Source organism: Coturnix japonica, chromosome 18, assembly GCF_054131305.1.
Source record: "Coturnix japonica strain WE chromosome 18, WE-NBRP24, whole genome shotgun sequence".
Taxonomy (NCBI): domain Eukaryota; kingdom Metazoa; phylum Chordata; class Aves; order Galliformes; family Phasianidae; genus Coturnix; species Coturnix japonica.
Genome location: NC_140680.1, coordinates 10,307,236 through 10,325,629, shown reverse-complemented (window position 1 = coordinate 10,325,629; position 18,394 = coordinate 10,307,236). Strand labels below are relative to the sequence as shown.

General features: G+C 40.5%; 2 protein-coding genes across 5 annotated transcripts in view; both read right to left on the bottom strand.

The window, feature by feature from the left end:
- Positions 1-1,299: 1,299 nt before the first annotated feature.
- Positions 1,300-10,412, bottom strand: C18H5orf47 (chromosome 18 C5orf47 homolog). Its single transcript, XM_085518989.1, has 6 exons — positions 6,293-10,412; positions 5,248-5,345; positions 3,669-3,771; positions 2,475-2,524; positions 1,839-1,894; positions 1,300-1,618 (listed from the first exon to the last, which is right to left on the bottom strand). Exons 1-6 carry the CDS (start codon positions 6,651-6,653, stop codon positions 1,597-1,599), a joined length of 690 nt encoding a protein of 229 aa, XP_085375115.1. The 5' UTR covers positions 6,654-10,412; the 3' UTR covers positions 1,300-1,596.
- A 3,191-nt stretch (positions 10,413-13,603) lies between these two features.
- Positions 13,604-18,394, bottom strand: part of CPEB4 (cytoplasmic polyadenylation element binding protein 4) — a 36,350-nt gene continuing 31,559 nt past the window's right edge. For all 4 annotated transcript variants that reach the window (XR_014935629.1, XR_014935630.1, XM_015876194.3 and 1 more), the window contains one exon: positions 13,604-18,096. Coding sequence is in view for 2 of the 4 variants with exons in the window: in XM_015876194.3 (XP_015731680.2) it covers positions 17,869-18,096 (228 nt within the window). In the remaining 2 variants the exon portion in view is untranslated. The remainder of the gene's footprint in view (positions 18,097-18,394) is intronic.

Here is an 18,394-nt window from a genome sequence, read left to right as displayed (position 1 = left end):
GAGCTGGAAGCAAGGTGAAGACAGAACAAGGGCATGCAGGAAAAGAGCTAAAATCAGTAAGTAAGAAGACAGGTGTTGACAAATATAAAGTCATACAGCCTGTTAATGCTGCATAGGCCTTCTCCTCAAATCACCATCACACCAGGATGAAAAAGCTGCAGCACAGCAGAGACACTAAAGCTTCATTTCCAGCACCACTTCCATCTGTGTGAGCAAGGGGACAAGCTGCAGCTTACAAGGAAAGAAACATCAGAGCAGCAACTCTACAGTTTACAGTCTGTGACTATAAACTACTTCCTCATGCAAACAATTGTACCGACAGGGCTGGAAGATCGTATCTGCTATTAAATACATAAATAAGTTCACGCAACTCCAAACACGAATTTTGAAAATACCAAAGAACTGTGACATTTTTGCTCTGCCAGAAAAATGATCACGTCTTGATTGAATACTTTGCTTTCTCACTTCCTTTCTCAAGCTGAAATGTCAGCTATTCCAAGTCAAATCGGAATATTGCTCAACCACAAATCAGAATTAAAAAGAAACTTTGATGCCAGAACTGCCGTCAGGAGGACACATGCCATTTACATATTTGCAGTTGTGCTGTTAAGTAAACGGAGATTAAACCCTTCCAAATGCTTTGCTGCTCAATGACGCAAACACTGGCATGTTATTAAAGCTCAACACTACAACATTCCAGTCACAGAATCATAGGGGTTGGAAGGGACATCCAAAGGGACATCAACAAGTCCAACCCCCCTGCCAAAGCAGGTTCCCCACATCAGGTCGTTATGTCTGCAAACAGTAAGATGTTATGCAATGAGAAAACCATCCTTTTATTGAAGCCAGTGGTGTCTAATTGTGACAGGTGAATGTTTTATCTATGAAGTTCGTATACACACTGTTTTTATGCTGTCTTTGTGTTCCATTCACACAACTTGCTAGTTTAAAAGGTTATAACAATCAAGAGTCCAAGTGTAAAAGGCCAAAACAGAAGAAAACAATACTGCGTTAATGAAGTCAGCTAGATAAATATCTTCTGGTTATGATGATATCATTATGGCCATCACAATGAACAGTGAGGCAGAAAACATTCACCTGGTTTTAAATTCAAAAGATTTGCTGAGATTCACATCGAAATGGATGAATGAGCAGAAAGGTAATTGTGTGCTATTTTAATATAACAAAATCAAAACTGCTCAAATCACTAAGAACAAAAGTGTTTCTATATACCGCGTGGGGTTCTGCTTTACTGAATTTATGCTTATGACTCTGACAGGCTACAAAAAAACAATAAAATAGACATCAACACTAAATGTGCACCTTTATTCTTTTACAAGCAAACTGTCACAGTGCTCACTAAAAAGCTTTCAAAAACTAAGTGAAATATTAGACTTAATGACTTCAAATATCTTGCAACAAGCTATTTAAGCCACTCTAGAAACAAACCTATTTAACAGCAGAAACATATATGCCAAACAAACAGCGGAGAAACGGTGTTCATCCAAATCATTTGTAGTCTTCTCACTAATTTTAGTAAGATCTAGAGAATAACAATTTTGCTAGTTTTATATTCCTTTTGGTCTGAATCTTCCATTATTTTCTTGCTACATTCCTCCTAGAGAGAAAGAGATGGCAAAAGTGAAGCTGTACATTCACTTAAACAGAAAAAAGAAAGTTAGATGTGAAGTGTGACAAACAGACTCTGTTCAGATCCTCACTGCATGTACAGGCAGCCCAGAGAGAGACCACTTAACTACAAGCAGGAGATTGCTGTAAGGGGCCAGCTAGAGCTCCGGAGAGCCTTCCACAGCACCTCAACGTAAGGACAGACTTACACAAGTGTTTCTCCTTCCTCAAGCTGTTGTGCCCACTCTTCCCACACAGCTTCTCCCTGTAACAGACCGACATGTATTTCTTTTGATAGTGTTCTCAATGCCAACTACCAGCACTGCTCACTGGATCACGGATAAAAGTTCATAGCCATTGAGTTAAACGTGAAATCACATGAGCATGTAAACTCAGACATTAAACAACTCCTAAATGCTGCACCTTTCTGTCCTCTGCAGACAGCGTATGTTCCCTCTTGTATTTGCTGAGGGCAGACATAAAACGTGCACAAGCATTTGAATGTTGACACCATATGGACATTGACCTGAGTTTTTAAATATGCTGTGAGAGCAGATGAGAACAGTCATTAACACAACATGCACAAAGAACTGATGGGCAGGAACACGGACTGTCCCTCCATAAGGGAAAGCCCACTTCCCTGTTCTGGGAGTGCACACAACCCTTCCTACTGAGCACATACACCTCCCCACTGCTCAAAATCTTAAAAAGCAAGTGAGGCCAACATCATTAATACTGAAGTGAAAGGTTGGCAATAATTAATGACATTAAACGATATCAGTGCATCTTTTTTTGACTATTTTGCTTATTATTTAATCTTACTTGGCAATTGACTCCATACATACCCTGTCCAGGGGGAGTGTCTCCTTCTGTGAACTCTGGTTCACATCATTGCCTGTGGGATAATATCAGTTATCACATCAGCATTTTCACTAAACTTAATCTATAACCTTGCAGCATTCCAGAGGCTGAATAGGTAGCGTTAATAGCTGCATAGATTGTTTCTCTCAAACTAATTTATGAATAGGGGCAATAAAAAAAACAACATTAATTTTCTAAATCTATTAATCTACACACACACACAAAATGCAAATTTATTCAGACTTATTGATCCCTATCTAAAAGTCTGCCAGAATTATTTCCTTTGCTTCTGATTCAATGAAGCATTCAGGCTTATGTCCTTGATTTGGTGAAGGGTAAAATCTACTAATTAGAAAGAAAGTGTTAGAATTGATGGTTTCCAGCTAAATAGAGCTTAATAGGAGATTCTCAATTAAAGCTCCAGAGTGTTGAGGTGGTAAATCCAAAGGGGAGATTTTGTTTTAAAAGCATTCTTGTTTTTGGTGTTTGTTTTTTTTTAAATAATAATTTGAAATTTTGGAGGCAATCACATATTAAAGATTTCTACTCCTTTTTCCCTGTTCTTCTGTTTCTCCTGTTCTCTTTTTACTTAAAAGCAAGTAAATACAAACCCTAGGAGACTTATTCTTTGTTACCAAATTCCCAAGCCTTTTGTTAGTAATGGAATAACTGTATTCAGGGCACAGTGTGAGGACAACTTTGATAGTTACATTAAATTGTATTACAGTTACCCTCGGGGAGCATGCAATTTGTTTATTGCCAGTATGAAACCAACTACCACTTTCCACCTTACCAATGTGAAGAAAGAAATCATTATTCATCCAAGTGCTGCCTTAGATCAGTCTGAGAGCAATATTTTAATTATATACTTAATGTGTTCAGAAAAACTCATGGATATTTTGTGGTCATATTTTTAATCTTACAGACTGCAGAAAACATTCCTCCCATCCTTCTTATAAAGTCATATGCTTTTTCATAAGCCCTTCAATTAAACACGAGTCTATCAAATGTGGCTAGAAGAATTTAAAGGATGCTGAGTTCCATCATTTGTGAGCTGTAAAGCATTTTACCCAAAATAATCAGCTTAATGAACTTCAAACCTGGACATCTCAAGTCAAAGACTTGCATCGATGGCTTGTATTCTCTAGTACAACAAATATTATGAGTTTGTTACTTACCTTCTCCATCGAGCTGACTGCAAGCCAACAGCCGATGTCTGAACTTTTCATTTTCTTCAAGCATTTTTGAAATTACTTTCCAGACTTTAAGCCAGACTTTGGACTGAAAGAAGAAAATGAATTTTCTCAATGAAGCATATAAAAAAGTTTGTGCAAAAACATCTTTCGTGTTGCAGAACCTTGAATTCCTCAGCACGACCATGAGGACTGTTTATCGGTTAAGGGTTTGGAGGAGGTGACATCAAGGGGGAGAATTGGAGGAAGGATATTTCAATGGGATACATGGGAAGAGTCACCTCAATTTAAAAGTCAACAAACTTTGAATTACTCTGTGCTTTTCCACATGAGAAATCATGCTACTTCCTCGCCTAGCATTCTTTCTTATCCAGGACTTGTAAACTGCCCTTGTAGATAAGAGCTTATGAAAACCTGTGCAGAGACATTAAATTCTCTTCAAAGTCATTCAAAATGGGAGAAAAATTAGAATAAAATTGCTCATTTTTTTCTGAGCAAGAACTTTCCTGTCTAACTCCACACCAGCAGTATAATTCAGATCCTATGCTTAAATTCCAGCATAGCAATGGCCTGGCCTATTTCATATCAAGTTAGTATTAATCTGTTTCATAGATGTTGATGACTTTTATTTTAGAGACATAAAACTACATCTATAGAAGGTTTATTTCAAGCACACATTAAAAATACTAATTCAGAACTGTTGACAAAGGCATTCAGACAAAGAGGCAGACTAACAAATATAAATGGATGTTAACATGCTAACGTTATGACTTTTGCTGGACCCCATCCGTGAAACTAGTTTAAATCTAAAGATAATTCCTTGCTCATGGACATTTATTGCTAAAACGCAATGCATTTTCCTCGTTCTTTTTGAAGACTATTTAATGTACTAGAAGAGTGATACTACAGCATGTTATTAGCTGTTCCTCTGAAGTCTGTAATATTTTTCTGGTTTTAAATCAAGTATCTGTGACATTACTATATTATAGTCGAGCTGATTACTTGTACCTAACACATTACGAAACCTCATCATGAGTTGCTCTTTTAATAAATGTGCCTTTGTAAATTTCAAGCATTTGTTGAACTACTGAACAGGAACAGAAGCACGTTTGTGAAACAGAAAGTAATTTCATATCTCTGTTACTGCCATGTTTATTCCTATTGTTCTTGCCTTCATTTCTTTCTCACCCGTGGAATTTCTTTGCTTACAACAAAAAGGGAAGAGGATTTGCAGAGGTTTTTACCTGCCAGGTTTCACCAACTAAGGTGTGCGGTGCCCTGGCCCCAGTTCAGCAATGCATTTCTGTACATGCTTTAAATCAGCAGAACTCTCAATCCTCAAGGTAAGCACACACACTTAAGTGCTTTATTGAATGAGAGCCAGAATTTTGAAGCCCCCAGAGAGGGAAAATAATCCCACTTTTCAGTAACTGAGGCTTTCAATAACAGACTACGAGTTCAATCTTCTAATCTCCCTTATGTACTCACATAGACTTATACAGAACAAGCAGGAAGCTATTATCTCAAATGCAAAGGCAGCTAATTCAGCTCCCACATTTCATACCTTCTTCTTTCGTTTAATTACTTTTTCAACGTTTCTTGAAGGGAAGGGAAAGTCAAAGGCATCAGCCTTCTCCTCTAGAGGGTCACCTAGGAAGAAAGTTCAGAAAGTGTATTCAGAGTGCTTACAATAAATCCTTGAGCTGCTGGGCAAGCAGTGCAGCTGAGTGAAAGTGTGAACCACATGGTGATGCTGAACACATGTGGGCATGTTCCCTCCTGCAGCAGGGCTGCAGGCAAACCAGCATCCTACAGGCCACTATGACCCCTGTGCCTGCCGTGTTGTGGGAGCAGGATTTCCAGTTCCCAACAGGCTGCCTCTGAGCCACCAGTTGGCATCACTTAGAAATCAATCCAGCAGAACCAGTGCTATTAATTACAGACTAAAGTAGCGTTTCCCTTTGTTATCTTTAGGAAAAAAAAAGGCTGGATTGATTGCGGCTTTCTGGACTTGTGCAATAACAAGACACTGAATCTTGATGTCAATTTGAGTCTATTCTTTTCCAACTCCCAATCCCAGCTTCTCCTCCTCCAGAAGCCGGGTCACACTCTCTGTTTTCACTCCATTTCATCTTATGCAGCAGAGCTATGTTTCATAACAGATTGCAACCAGCAGGAAACTGCTCAATCTCTTTTTCTGCACTTTAAATAAATAAAATGCACCCACACCCATGCCCATCCCAACTTTGCTTGATCCCAGCCACACAGGAAGAAAATTAAGAAACATCTTCAAGCGGTTGCAGTGGGGAAGGAGCAAGAAGCACAGCAGCACTCTGCTTAGACAGAAATTGCTTGAGGAAAGGCAGAAAGAGCCCAGAAATAAAGTATATAACACAGCAGCTCTGTGGACATCACTTAGGAGTTGGACTTTATGATTTCTATAGATCCCTTCCAGCACATTACAAAAGCTTTAGTTCACCTCCTAGCATACACGGTCTGACTGGGCTACCACATGGCAACGGCCTGCCCCAGAGGAGGACATGGCGGAGACCTGAGCACAGCCCACATTCCCTTGAAGCTTGGGGTTCCCTAGGCTTAGAAATACATACCACAACGCAGGTTGACGTGCTTCACCCCACCGCAGCCCCCTGCGGCCTGCACCCCATCAGCAGCAGTTGTGGGCCCAGGGTCAGCCTCATCCTTCATCATCCGGGCAGCCCTCTGCCCCCTGGTCCTGTTGGTGAGACTCTGAGGGGAAAGCAGGCTCCCATCCCCGTCTCTTTCAGCCTGCTGGCAGCCCTTGCCATAGCGGATGATGGATCCACAACGGTGGGAGCCAAAGCTGTGGACATAAACATGCTGCACAAGCAGCCTCGCCTTGCCACGGCCTGGCTCCATGTTGGTGGGCAGCCTGCTGTGCTGTGAGGTGATGAGCAGCTGGTAGGAATGCAAAGCACCCTCCTGCCCCATCCCATCAGCTGCCACTGCCCTGGTGTAGCATTCTGGCTTGGCAATAAGAAATGGAAAGGATGTGCAGGCTGAGCAGGAAGGAACAACAGAGCACAGTGCAAAGCAGGCCTTTGTACCATCCAGTCACACCAACACAAAATGGTTGCCCACAGAATTCCAGCAGTTCAGAAAGCACCCTTGGTTTAATGATCCTGCTGTATAACTCAGTTCCCTGCCACAAAAACCAACCCCCTGAGACAGAAATCTACTCCACTAAGTTGCCTTTGGCCACCATTATAGAATCACAGAGTGGGTTGGATGGGACCCTGAAGACCATCTAGCACCAATCCCTCCACCATGGCAGGGCTAGATCCCACTTAACCAGCTCGCTCAAAGGCCCATCTGACCTGGCCTTAAGCACCTTTAGAGATGGAACCCACAGCACTGTGCCAGTGCCTCAGACCCTCACAGTAAACAACTTCTCCGTTTAGTTAAGATTTAGTATAATGTGTGCAGCCTGAAGCCATACCCCAAGCTAAACAGCCATCCAGGTGGATGGGTGAGTGCCCAGCCGCCTGGTGAGCGTATAGGAAACATTAAATACGTGTTGTCATTTCATCCTTCAAGCAGCAGCTTGAAATGGACACAGGCACTGTGTGACATTATCACAGCCAGGAGCCCTTCCCCCCAAACAGTCTCACCATGGAAATACTGCCACTGCAGCACTGGGGCTAGGAGGTGACAAGCAGGTTTCTCAAACCACTTAAAAGCACACACCCTATCGATGTTGGCTTTGGTATTGACACACCTCTCAATATTATTTCTCAGGGGCCATCAGAGGAGGGTGAGAACCCTCCAGGTCTCAGGGCTGATGCCCCTCGTCCCCTTGGCAAGGCAGGGTGCTGTGCAGAAGGACCCCACCAGATGGCAGCGTTACCTACTGAACTGGAGACTCCAGCCCTGCAGGAACCTGCAGTGGTACGGGGAGCCAAGGGGTGGAGGAAAAAATAAAAGCACACTATGAGAAGCATCCCAGGATTTTCAGCTATTTTATACACTGTCAGAAAATGGCAGTTTGTGTACGCAGCTGAAAAAGAGGGAAATAACTTCCAGAGGCACAGCCTGACCCTTTGCCAGGGTATTTATTTTTTCACTTCCCAGTGATAAAGGGGCATCTTTTGCAGCCTCTAAAGCATAAAGAGCAGAAACGAGGTTGTGGACATGTAATACAGCCAGCAAGCCAGTCACCTCAAAAAAGACAAAATAAAATCCAGCAGGGATTGCCTCTCTCTGTTTCAAAGGTCTGAGCTGACATTCTGGCCTAGTGAGTTAACAAGTGCATCTAATTTGAGGGAATTAAGCACAGAGTGAGGTAACCAATTAAAAACTGGTCCTGCAGCGCAAACTTCATCGTGTTTGTTAATCACAGAGCCTGGGTAAGAAAGCACGTCTCTTGCTGAAGTACACAGGTCTTGTTCCACATCCCCCCCAGCACAGAAACACAAACCTAAGCAGGACCCATTTCAGTACACGCTCTCATTACACTTTGCATACACACTTGCTGCTGTATGTTCCTGAACAGGAGCTCACCTTGCCAGCTGGCAGGCTGCTCCCTTCCTATGGCCCTTTCAGGGCATCAGAGCTGCCAAATCAGTGGTTCATTCATCTGTATCTATGGCATATTCTCTCACCCTATTAATACAAAGGCACATCCCTCGTGTAACACATTTTGCCTACTTTCCACAGCAGCGCGTTGCCAAGACTTCAATGTCAAAAGCAAATTCAGCTGAGACCCCATTTAGAAACAACTTCTGATGACAAAATCAATGCCTCCCTAAAACCTCTGAGAAATGGGTAAATTCAGCTATTTTCACTGTTATGCACCCCACCCCCTTCACCTTTCCCAGTGTGAGCAGGCCAGCAATCAGACCCTGCTTTGCTACTTGTTGCTGTGAACAAACAGCCCAGCTTTTCAGCACGTCTTCAACCACGTAGGTAAAAATAGAGCAGGCAGTAGCTCTCAGCCTGCACCTCATCACACTGCTTGCTTTGTATTCAAATGTCAGCTTCTCCAGCTCAGAACTTGTATTGTTTCCTGAATTCTATTGTTTCGGTTTTACTTCGGCCAAGCATGCATCATCTCCTGCTAACCTCAAATACCATTTTAAAATTAGATAGGTTTGGTGGTTGCACGCCTTTCCATTTATGCCAGGAAGGAAGGAAGGAGCCAACAGGGCATTGCTGCGTGTGCTTCTAGTGATGCATCTCATGTCATCACCCTGCAAAAACAAAACTTGTTCTTGTTTGAGAACTGTTCTTCTATGAGGAAGCCCTTGTAGGCTACAAGGAATTATTCAACACAGTTCTAGTAAGGCGGGTGGTTGCTTATTAAATATTACATTAACCCGATCAAATTGCGAATTCATCTGAAATATGAATTTTAACCCTGTTAACAGAGAGTTTCGTGTGAAAAATATGCTAATTCTGACAACAGCTCCAGTCAAACCTTGTTAATTATATCCTCGACAGCAGTACAAACAATTACAGTATCTCTGTCATTCTCACAGAAGACTTGATAGGAGTCACTGGAGTGAGGAATTCCATCAGAACGGGGTGACTGTACAGAACACTCACAGGAGAGCATTTATTAGTATAACTAGGAATCATTATCAAAACAAATCTCACCGCTCCAGGTAGATGTGAGCAATGCGTTATGCCTGCAGTTTTTGCTTACCTGTGTAATTCACAACAGATCTCACAGTTAATTGTGGAAGCGACAAACCAGCACAGTAGAGATGTAAAAGGGCCAGCTGCCATTTCAACACACCTGCACTTCATATTAATGAAGCCACATGTCTCAGATTGCCTTACAAACCATACGTGTGGGAATCACTTCATCCACACCACTCATAAGGAGAGGCTCATTCCCCATTTATTTATACTGAAGATAAAAAATATTTAGCAGACTATAAACTAAGTTTGTTACATAAAAGCCTGAGTCTCACCTTGAGAGATTTTCAAGTCACTTAGTCCTACCTGAGACAGAACCTTTTCATGTGGTGGAAGAATACTGGCTCAATACTGCATATAAAAAGCAAAAAGCAATAAATCATCCTCCAAATTTTGAAGCAACCAAGGTCTTCCAAGTCTACTTGTCCCAGCACAGAAACTTGTGCTTTCTTAGCATCACAATATCAGCCTAAAGAGTGTCTGCAGCCCAGTGTAACCACCAATGCACCTGCCTGCACACGAGACAGCCTTATCTACCCGCAGTATAAATATCACTGAACATTCCCTTTAGCAGGGGGTCCACTCTGTAACAGTAGTTGGGCCTTTAGCAGAACTGTTCCAGTTCACTCACTTCCTATTCCCAGAGACATGAGAACGCTGCCAGGAAAGGAACAGAGCAGGGCTTCTGTCTGCGGGTACTGCCAGCTCTGCACAGAAAACTGAAGCAGCGCTGCTTTGTTCTGCCATCAAATCCCTCCAAAGACACCCCTCTGTATAAGCAACCCTTGAGCAAATTTCCTTGCTACCGACTGAAGAACTGAGTTGATTGTGGCAGTGTGTACTGAGCAGCATCTGCCTGTGAACAGCTGGCTCAGTACAGCAGAGCTGGAGGCTACTGCCTGCTGCTTACAGCAATAATGTTCCTCAAATACCTAAAAATCACGTTTAACTCACTGAAAGAAAATGGAGAAACACTTGGCAGGAATGTACGCCATACACAAACTAGTACTGGGCACAATACAATCAGGAACAACTGTTACCTCCTTACATATTTTATAGTGTAATGCTATAATGGGATGGAAAGTACTGCAATCATAGCATAGTGGCAAAGTCTTCAGCTACAGCAAATGAGAACAAGCCCAAATGCTGCAGACATTAATGTAGAGATAAAGGAAAAGAGCTGCTTACCTTTGGAAGGCCTCAGGCAGACAGGGATCTCCAGCAAGAGATACCCTCACCTCCAATGCCAACCCTTAAATGAGGTCTGGGAAGGGGTGAATCATGGCTCCAGCCCTTCCAGTCACTCAGCTGCATTTTGTGCACCTGAGCTCCCCTGGGTTGGCCCTGCCCTCCACCAGGTGCTCCATCACTGCTTCAGGCTGTGAATTAGCATTTCCACTACATAGAGATACCAGGAGAACTGAGAACTTTTCACCAGCAAGCTCTGGGAGGGACCCTGAACAGAATAGTACCACACCATGGCTTCCCAAATGCCCTGAGACAACTGAGAGAGCTTCCTTTAGTAATAAATGCATTCAAATTAATAAACACAATTAAAAAAACTTCTGACAAGCCATACAAAAAGTCAGCAAATTAAGAGTTTGTGTGTCATGAAAGTAGGCAATACCTGATATTGAACTATTGAAAGCGCTAAGTTTTAGAATGACCTTCTCTCCATCTTAGGGAGTTCAGTAACACCTTTGGAGCACTGATTCAGCCTCTCCACACCCCTTCAGTTTCTATGACTGGGAAGACAGCTGCAAGTATATTCTTATCCCAGAGGCTGTTTTTCATAGTGGCAGACTGAATCAGCTTATTTTACACAGAGGAAGAGATGTCAGTGTTTTTTTCCTCATCTATCCTTTCTAAGGCTATTATTTGTCTTAGATTTCCTGTAGGTTAGCAATGTGCATTTTGGACTGCGGCTGAGCGGGCTTTCATTGCACTGTATAAACAGCAGCTGGAGAACCAGGACAGACAGTAGAAACTGTCCGACAACAACTTGACAGCCAGGAGACTGTCTTTAAAACATACCTCAGCCTTCAGCTCTGTCCTAGATGGGTTTTATCCATCTCCACCCCAACTGAGTTCCTCCACTGATGCGGAATGTAGCAGTTCATTTAGTGAAAGCAGCACCCTAGAGAAAGCTGGTGGCTGGCTGTGCTCAACGAGCAGTTTGTGCTGAAAGAAAGTATTTGAGATTCATGTACTGTGGAAATTCTGAAATTCTACCCCGCAGGCAAACCTCCACCTTCTGGAGTCAGCTTGGAGCATTTATTTATAGGTTCAGGACAAACTGAAACCCAAAAGAGATTTGATATATTCTCTTTCCTAGAATGTACTTCTCAGCAATTCAGAACCAGCCAAGGCCATTGCTAAAAAGGTGATCATTTTCAGTTTGGAACACCCCACACTTCTGGTATTTCACCTTATTGAGGTGATTTTTTTTCTTTTTTAAGACACTAATAAATTAAATCTCATTACATAGGCAATTATTCACAAAGTATTCTGCAGTCTCCAGAGGGGAAAAGCTCTTAATTAATTTATACACCAATCAGACTTTATCTTGATAAGCACTGCTGAACTCAAATGAGTGTGGGAGTGCCTTGTCTGTGAAAGACATCTCTCCTTCTACTAGCATGGCTCAGGAAACTTAACAAGCCCACACTGGAGGATCAAACTTCAACTCCATCCTGCTTGTTAGAAACCATTATTAGATAAAGCATTAGATAAGCACACGCTTTCCAGAAGACCACTCTGCACTTGAAAGCGCAATCAAGAACTAGTTATCGCAATGGGAGAGGCCAACCTGTAAGTATTTCCTAGCAATAGGAATACAGAGAATGGAGGGATACTTCCCCTACCAGCCAGTACTCTGTCCTGTGCAAAATGGAACAACATGAAACTCAGCAATTGCCAGGCAGAGCTCTCATCCCATCTCCAGCCTCTGTACTTTCCAAAGTTCACCAGCATTTTGTGATCATTTTTAAACAGCCGTTTCAAGGGACTGAAAGTATCACATGGAGTCACCAGCCATTTTTTTTTCCTTGTTAAAAAGGCATTAGCTCCTAAGTTTGCATCACCCCAAAGCCACCAGGAATTCAAGTGATTAGCACCTTGCAGAACTAATCCCATTACAGCTCCATTCTGCATTTTCTGCAGTGCCCATGGAAATAATTCCACTCAACATCTATAAAACATTTACAACACCATTCCTCAGCAGAGCTTAGCAGTTGTTTGGCCCAGATGCCAACAAAAAAGCACCGGTCAGCACAATGTTACTTGTATCAAAGTTAAGAAAACAAACAAAAATGAATCATGGAACTCCTACCCACTAAGAACAGCCTCTGAAGGCCAGATACAGTAGGTGGCAACCCTTCACAGGGCTCCTTAGATGTTTCAGGATCAGATATTTGAAATCAATGCCGACAATAACAAGCTCATCTAAGAACGTTCTTTAAAATTCCAGACTTATTCCTTCTGGGAATATCAGATCACGACTGCAAGGCAAGTGAAAAGCAATCCTGGTCTATCTGCGCCATGCTCAGACAGGTCCTTGCCTGGTTATCTCTTTGTCCCAGCTACATGGTGGTTTCTGACTTATGCCATGCATTGCATGTGCCTCAGTGGTATTCTTCTCATTAAACACATCACCTGCCCAGTTAGCCTGATTTCTCAGCTGCATAGTGTTTATCCTCTTTGCCCCTGTGAATTAATAGCAGAAAGCAGAAAGAAATGATCCAATTCCTGGTTAGGCTGACACTCTTATGGCTGTGAAAAATAGAATAGAAATGGCAGCGCTGAAGCTGCTGAAAGGTTTTTCCAGAGATGCATAAGATTTCACAACAAGCACCACATCCACAACACTAAGTAGTTAGCACTCAACATTCCCTAAAGATAACATGTGCACCTAAGCAGTAAGAACGGTTCTTCTTATAGACTGATTCAACAAGCAGCAGTTCTGCAGCCCTCCAGACATCACCCTTCCCATTTCTGCTGCACCGCACATTTATCTTGCAGTGCTTTAACGCAGTGTTCCGAGCACTCAGCATCTCCCTGCCCTCCATAGAACCATGATCAGTGTTCTGAGCAGAACACGGCCTTGATTACTTCACACATCATACAATCAGACACTCGCCCACTCCATCAGCATCACCTCCGTAGCCCCCAGGAGCTGCAGTCACAAAGGAACAGCGATTGGCTGGAAGCTTAAAAAGACAAAAAGAGGTTAAGGGGAAGCATTGAGTTAAAAGTTTTATTCATTCAACATCTCACATTACAAATATTTAAAAATTATATGCATACTGGTATAAATAGTCATTTGCAAACTATTTAATAACATTAATTTTCACTAGCACTTCAACAAATGAACTCTTTAAAAAAAGTAACTTGTGTTATATAACTTAGAGTAGAACATACAAAAATATGAACTTAAACGTGAAAATGACTTTAATAAAAAATGAATTACCCTTATTTAAAATGCTATAATAAATACTACAACCTCCCCATACACAGTAAAAACTATATGGAAATTCAGCCAAGTAGTACAATTAACTGACATACTTAAATAACTTTTCCTTCTGATAATATGAGCAATACATCAGGAGGGGGGGGGAAAAAAAACATATTAGGGATTAGTAAAAACTAGACACCCACTTGCTAAAAGTTTCACTTCCAAAAAATATAACAAAAAAAATCTGATGAAAATTATAAAAACTAATTATACTTTAAGATTTAAAAATATAAAAAATAAAACAGTTGAATACAATATTGTCCCAATTCTTACAACGCTATCACAGTAGCTTTAAAATAATAAAATAAAGCAAATGACCAAAACCTTTTATTCCATTTTTTTTTCTTTTAAAAATAATCTCAAATTTACATTAGTAGAAAGATCAATTTCTGATTCTTTTTCTTTAGAAACGCCAGCAAGAAAGAGGATTCACTACAACAGTAGAAAATGACATTTTTAAATGTCTGCAATTAAAAACAAAGAATTACACTGCAAAGATCTTCCAGAAGTCTGAAATAGGTATTGCACATAACTTGAAGTTAACTTGCCACAATTCATCACATTCAAGTTTTAAATCACCTTTTTTAACAGAAGGTTTCAACTCCTCTAAAAACAAAAGGGGTGAATTATCAAGTCTTTCCAACAGCATCCTTAGAAAACGCTAAATTCATTCACTGCAAGTTTTAGATTTGCATTCTGCAGAGGTCTGTGTATGGAGAAGTATATACTATACCAAAAAAGCACGGGGCAGTGGGGTTCCTTTACATACAAAATAATCAGAAACACTTTATTTTACATTGCAAAAATAACCATGTAATTACTCTGTAACTACACTGTAAATACATGGCCGGTGCCATGCTAGTGTGATTAAAACTACATGCTCATCAACCCCTTTGCAAATCGAAGTGATACCCTAAGACCGGTAAACCGATTACATGTTAATTATGTTTGGAGCTACACGGTAACCCCAACTACAAATCCCATGTAATCAGAAGGACACGTCGTCACCATTGAAGTACAGAGTAATGTCTATAATTGTTTATGCCCTGTAAATCGAAGTGTAACCAAATAATCTGTAAACACGCTTGTCACACAATCACAAGTGAATATTAGTAGAGTAACAACTTCTTACATTAGTCATGCATACTAACATTACACACCTGCCACCTAGCAGGCTCTCTTTTATTCTTTAAATATAATTTAAAAGAGTAGACACATTTCTGCATCAAACACCTAACATCGATTTTTAATTAATATTAAAAATGGCTAAACATTCACCAAAAACGTCTGCATTTGTGTATCATCTTTAAAAACTCAGTAAGAAGCGGTAGACAATTTCGATGTTTCTTTGCTTTTAAATCCTACGCTATATCGATGCATTTAAATTTCAGGGTCTAAAGACAGTGTCGTTTGTCACTTTCATGCTTTTCTTCCTTAATTCTCAACTTTACATAGACTATTTCTTAAATTATATGTACACCAAATACCTGGTGCTGGGCTAAGATGTTTAAGCAACATGCTTTCTTTTCTCTGCAGATTCTAAAATAGCATTGCCAGTGCACAACATCCATAATTCAAAATGTATGCAGAGCACTGAAATGTATAAAAAGCAGAATATAAGAAAATAAAATTTATTAAAATTATTTATATTAAAAAATGAAGTATATGAAGATCTCTCAGTAATAAAAGTACAAAAAGCTACTCTTTGCAATATGAAAAATTGAGGTATTGCATAAAGAGATATCCCGTCAGTGAAAAGTGTGCCTAAAAATGCTCACTGTTGGAAAAACAAGATATACAAAAGTAGTGCATAACAAATATACATTATGTGCATGACAAAATAAGTTAGCTACAAAAACACTGTACCGAAATTCAGCAGGTCATGTACAAAGGGAAAAATTATTATTCAAAGCTAGTTCTCAAACAGTGTTATTTCTCGTAATGGTAACCCATCTCACCTGTTTAACTGGGTAGGATCGGCACAATAGCACACCCCAAAGCCACCTACAAGCATTAAAAAAATTAAAGGAACATTCCAACTCTAATTATGTACTTCAGAGAAAAAAAAGTCCCTGACAATCTACACAAGAGCACTCTGCATTTGCATTACTGTTGTCAATATTTTCAGGGATTTCATTAAAAGCAGCTCCCTTTCTATACTTGACTAATAGACAGCAAATGTCTCCATTTTGACCTTTGGAACTCGAGAAGGTATAGTTCATTAAAGCCTGTATTGAAAATAAAAACTGCTTCTCATAAAGATAATCTGGGCTGAGGGATGGGACGAGGGGGCCGGCAAATGCTTTTAGCTCAGCAGATGTTTTCCAAGCAGTGCTGAGGCAAGTCTTTGGTCTGAGAGGATCTAAGATGGTACCACGCCAGTTGGGCGGTTTAGAAGATTGCCCCTGGACCTGTTTGGTTGCACACTGCTAAAGAGTAGTTTCACAAGTTGGCCGGGGCGTTAGTTCAAAAGCAAGAAAGAAAAAAAATACTTTTCAGAACTACTCCTTCATTCAGCTATTTCAAACTAAACCCCTGCACCCACTCTTTGTCATTCCATTAACATGTACTGTGTTAATGCTTCTCAAGGTAGAACTTGTTTATTATAAAGCAGGCATTAACTTCATAACGTTGGCACTTCATATGCCTGCGTTTCTCTATTTCTCCATATTAGGTTCTGAAGAAGAGGAATTTTAGCTGGGATTCTTTCTACAAGAAGAGTAAGAAAGGCATATGCATGCTTGCACCGTTTCATGCACAAAACAGTGCAAAACAAGACCTGGAAACTATGGAGGTTCATGCCTTCTGTTACAACTAAGTTAGAGAGTATTTAAAACTAACTTTACATCCATGACGGGAAACCAGTAAGCAGCTGATTTTACTTTGTGTGACACACTGGAATATCAAAACTTCAGTAAAAATCAGTGATATCCTTGAGGTATCTTAAGGTTTTCTAGTTTTTCATGTCAAAATGGAGAGCAAAGGCTGGCCCCTGATGAACGTTAGTATATTAGGATATAGAGTTATATATAGCCATCAAAAATAAAATCTATATATTTATCCTTCAGGAGAGGAAATGCCAGTTAACTAGTTGTCATTACTCTAGCTTTGGTTGGACTTCCAGGGCTGTAACCAGACAATTGGATTCTCTTCAACATATAGTAAAAAAAAGAAAAGTGCACTCCCCCCTCAGTAGTAACTTTACTCAACTTTTACATTCAGGAATTCTTAAAATGTAGTCATTTTGATGAAAATATAGTAAGCTCTGCCTATCTCATTACTGATTTGGATGTGGGTGGTAGTCAGAGGCAAGGTCAGATATATACCGAGCAAAAATTTCAGCCTCAAAACCCTTAAAGGATTAAAGAAAGAAAGAAGGAAAGAAAGAAAGAACTATCATCATTAAAATGCTGCTTCAACTTTACTCATGCATTTTTTTTGTTGCTTTAAACATGCTCTTTCCTCTTGATAGGTAAATGCTAACTTCATCTGTCGCTGGAAAAATTCAAAGTCAAAACAAAACGAGAGGCAAAAAACAGGCTTCCCTGGGGAAAAGTGTCAGAACAGACTGATAGTGTTATTGTTACACGGCTATTTTAATAAAAGTATTCTTATGTTCTTTATTAACAATAATTTAATTAAAAAACCAAAATACTCTATTGTTTCAGTTCTCTTTTCTTAATATTTTTCTCTCCTCTAAGAAAACGTTGCATGAAATTAAGTGTTCTCTCCCTAGTAAAGACAGGAGAATGCAACTCACTTGCAACATGTTATCAATACGAAAAGGAGTTCCCAATACAGTTTTCAATGACAAGATTCTACAAAATACCCATATTATAGGTCATTCTTTCATTATACTATTGTTAAATTACAGACTACTACAAAAGGACATGCTATCTTGAATAAGAGAAAGGGCAGGGTGGGTAGGGACAATCAGGATAACAGAAGAGTGCACTTAATTTGAGGCCTGCATACGAGCGCTGCAGCGATCATTTAGTTCCAGCGGAATGAAATATGCCTTGGGCGATCTCCTCCCTCCTTCACCAGGGGCTTGTGGAATTCCCTGCCAGCACGTGAATGGATAGCAGCCCAGCAATATTCACAGTAATACTGCAGACAGGTAACATTAGCACAGAAAAATGGAGCAAATTTTCCACCGCAACGGGCCCCCTGACATTCATCGCAAAGCTGATCATCCAAGACATATGGCTTAACTTCCACCTGTATGCAGAAAATGAGAAGAAAGTTTACAATTTTAATCACAACGTAGATGAAGACAATTCCACAACATATGCTTTGTGCGTTCTAGCAGGGAACAACACAGACAAGATTTTAATGCCAAAACTCAAAGGCACTTAATGTGAGAACAGTTCTGCTCCCACCGCCTTCCTCGATCCTTCAAAACCCTCCAGAACCTCAAAAACCTCCGTCATTTGTTTGCAGAAAGGAACAATCAACACGTTGTTGCGGAACTGATATGCACAGATTCACGTCAGAATGCTGGAGAATTCTGGGGATT

Excerpts from the sequence above, each read along its gene's own strand:
- C18H5orf47 (XM_085518989.1), bottom strand. The coding sequence starts at position 6,653 with ATGGGGCAGGAGGGTGCTTTGCATTCCTACCAGCTGCTCATCACCTCA. Across the intron at positions 5,346-6,292 it reads GCACGTCAACCTGCGTTGTG|CTTTCTTCCTAGGTGACCCT; the intron begins GTATGTATTTCT and ends ACACTTTCTGAA. Across the intron at positions 1,619-1,838 it reads GAGGAAGGAGAAACACTTGT|GAGGAATGTAGCAAGAAAAT; the intron begins GTAAGTCTGTCC and ends CTTTCTCTCTAG.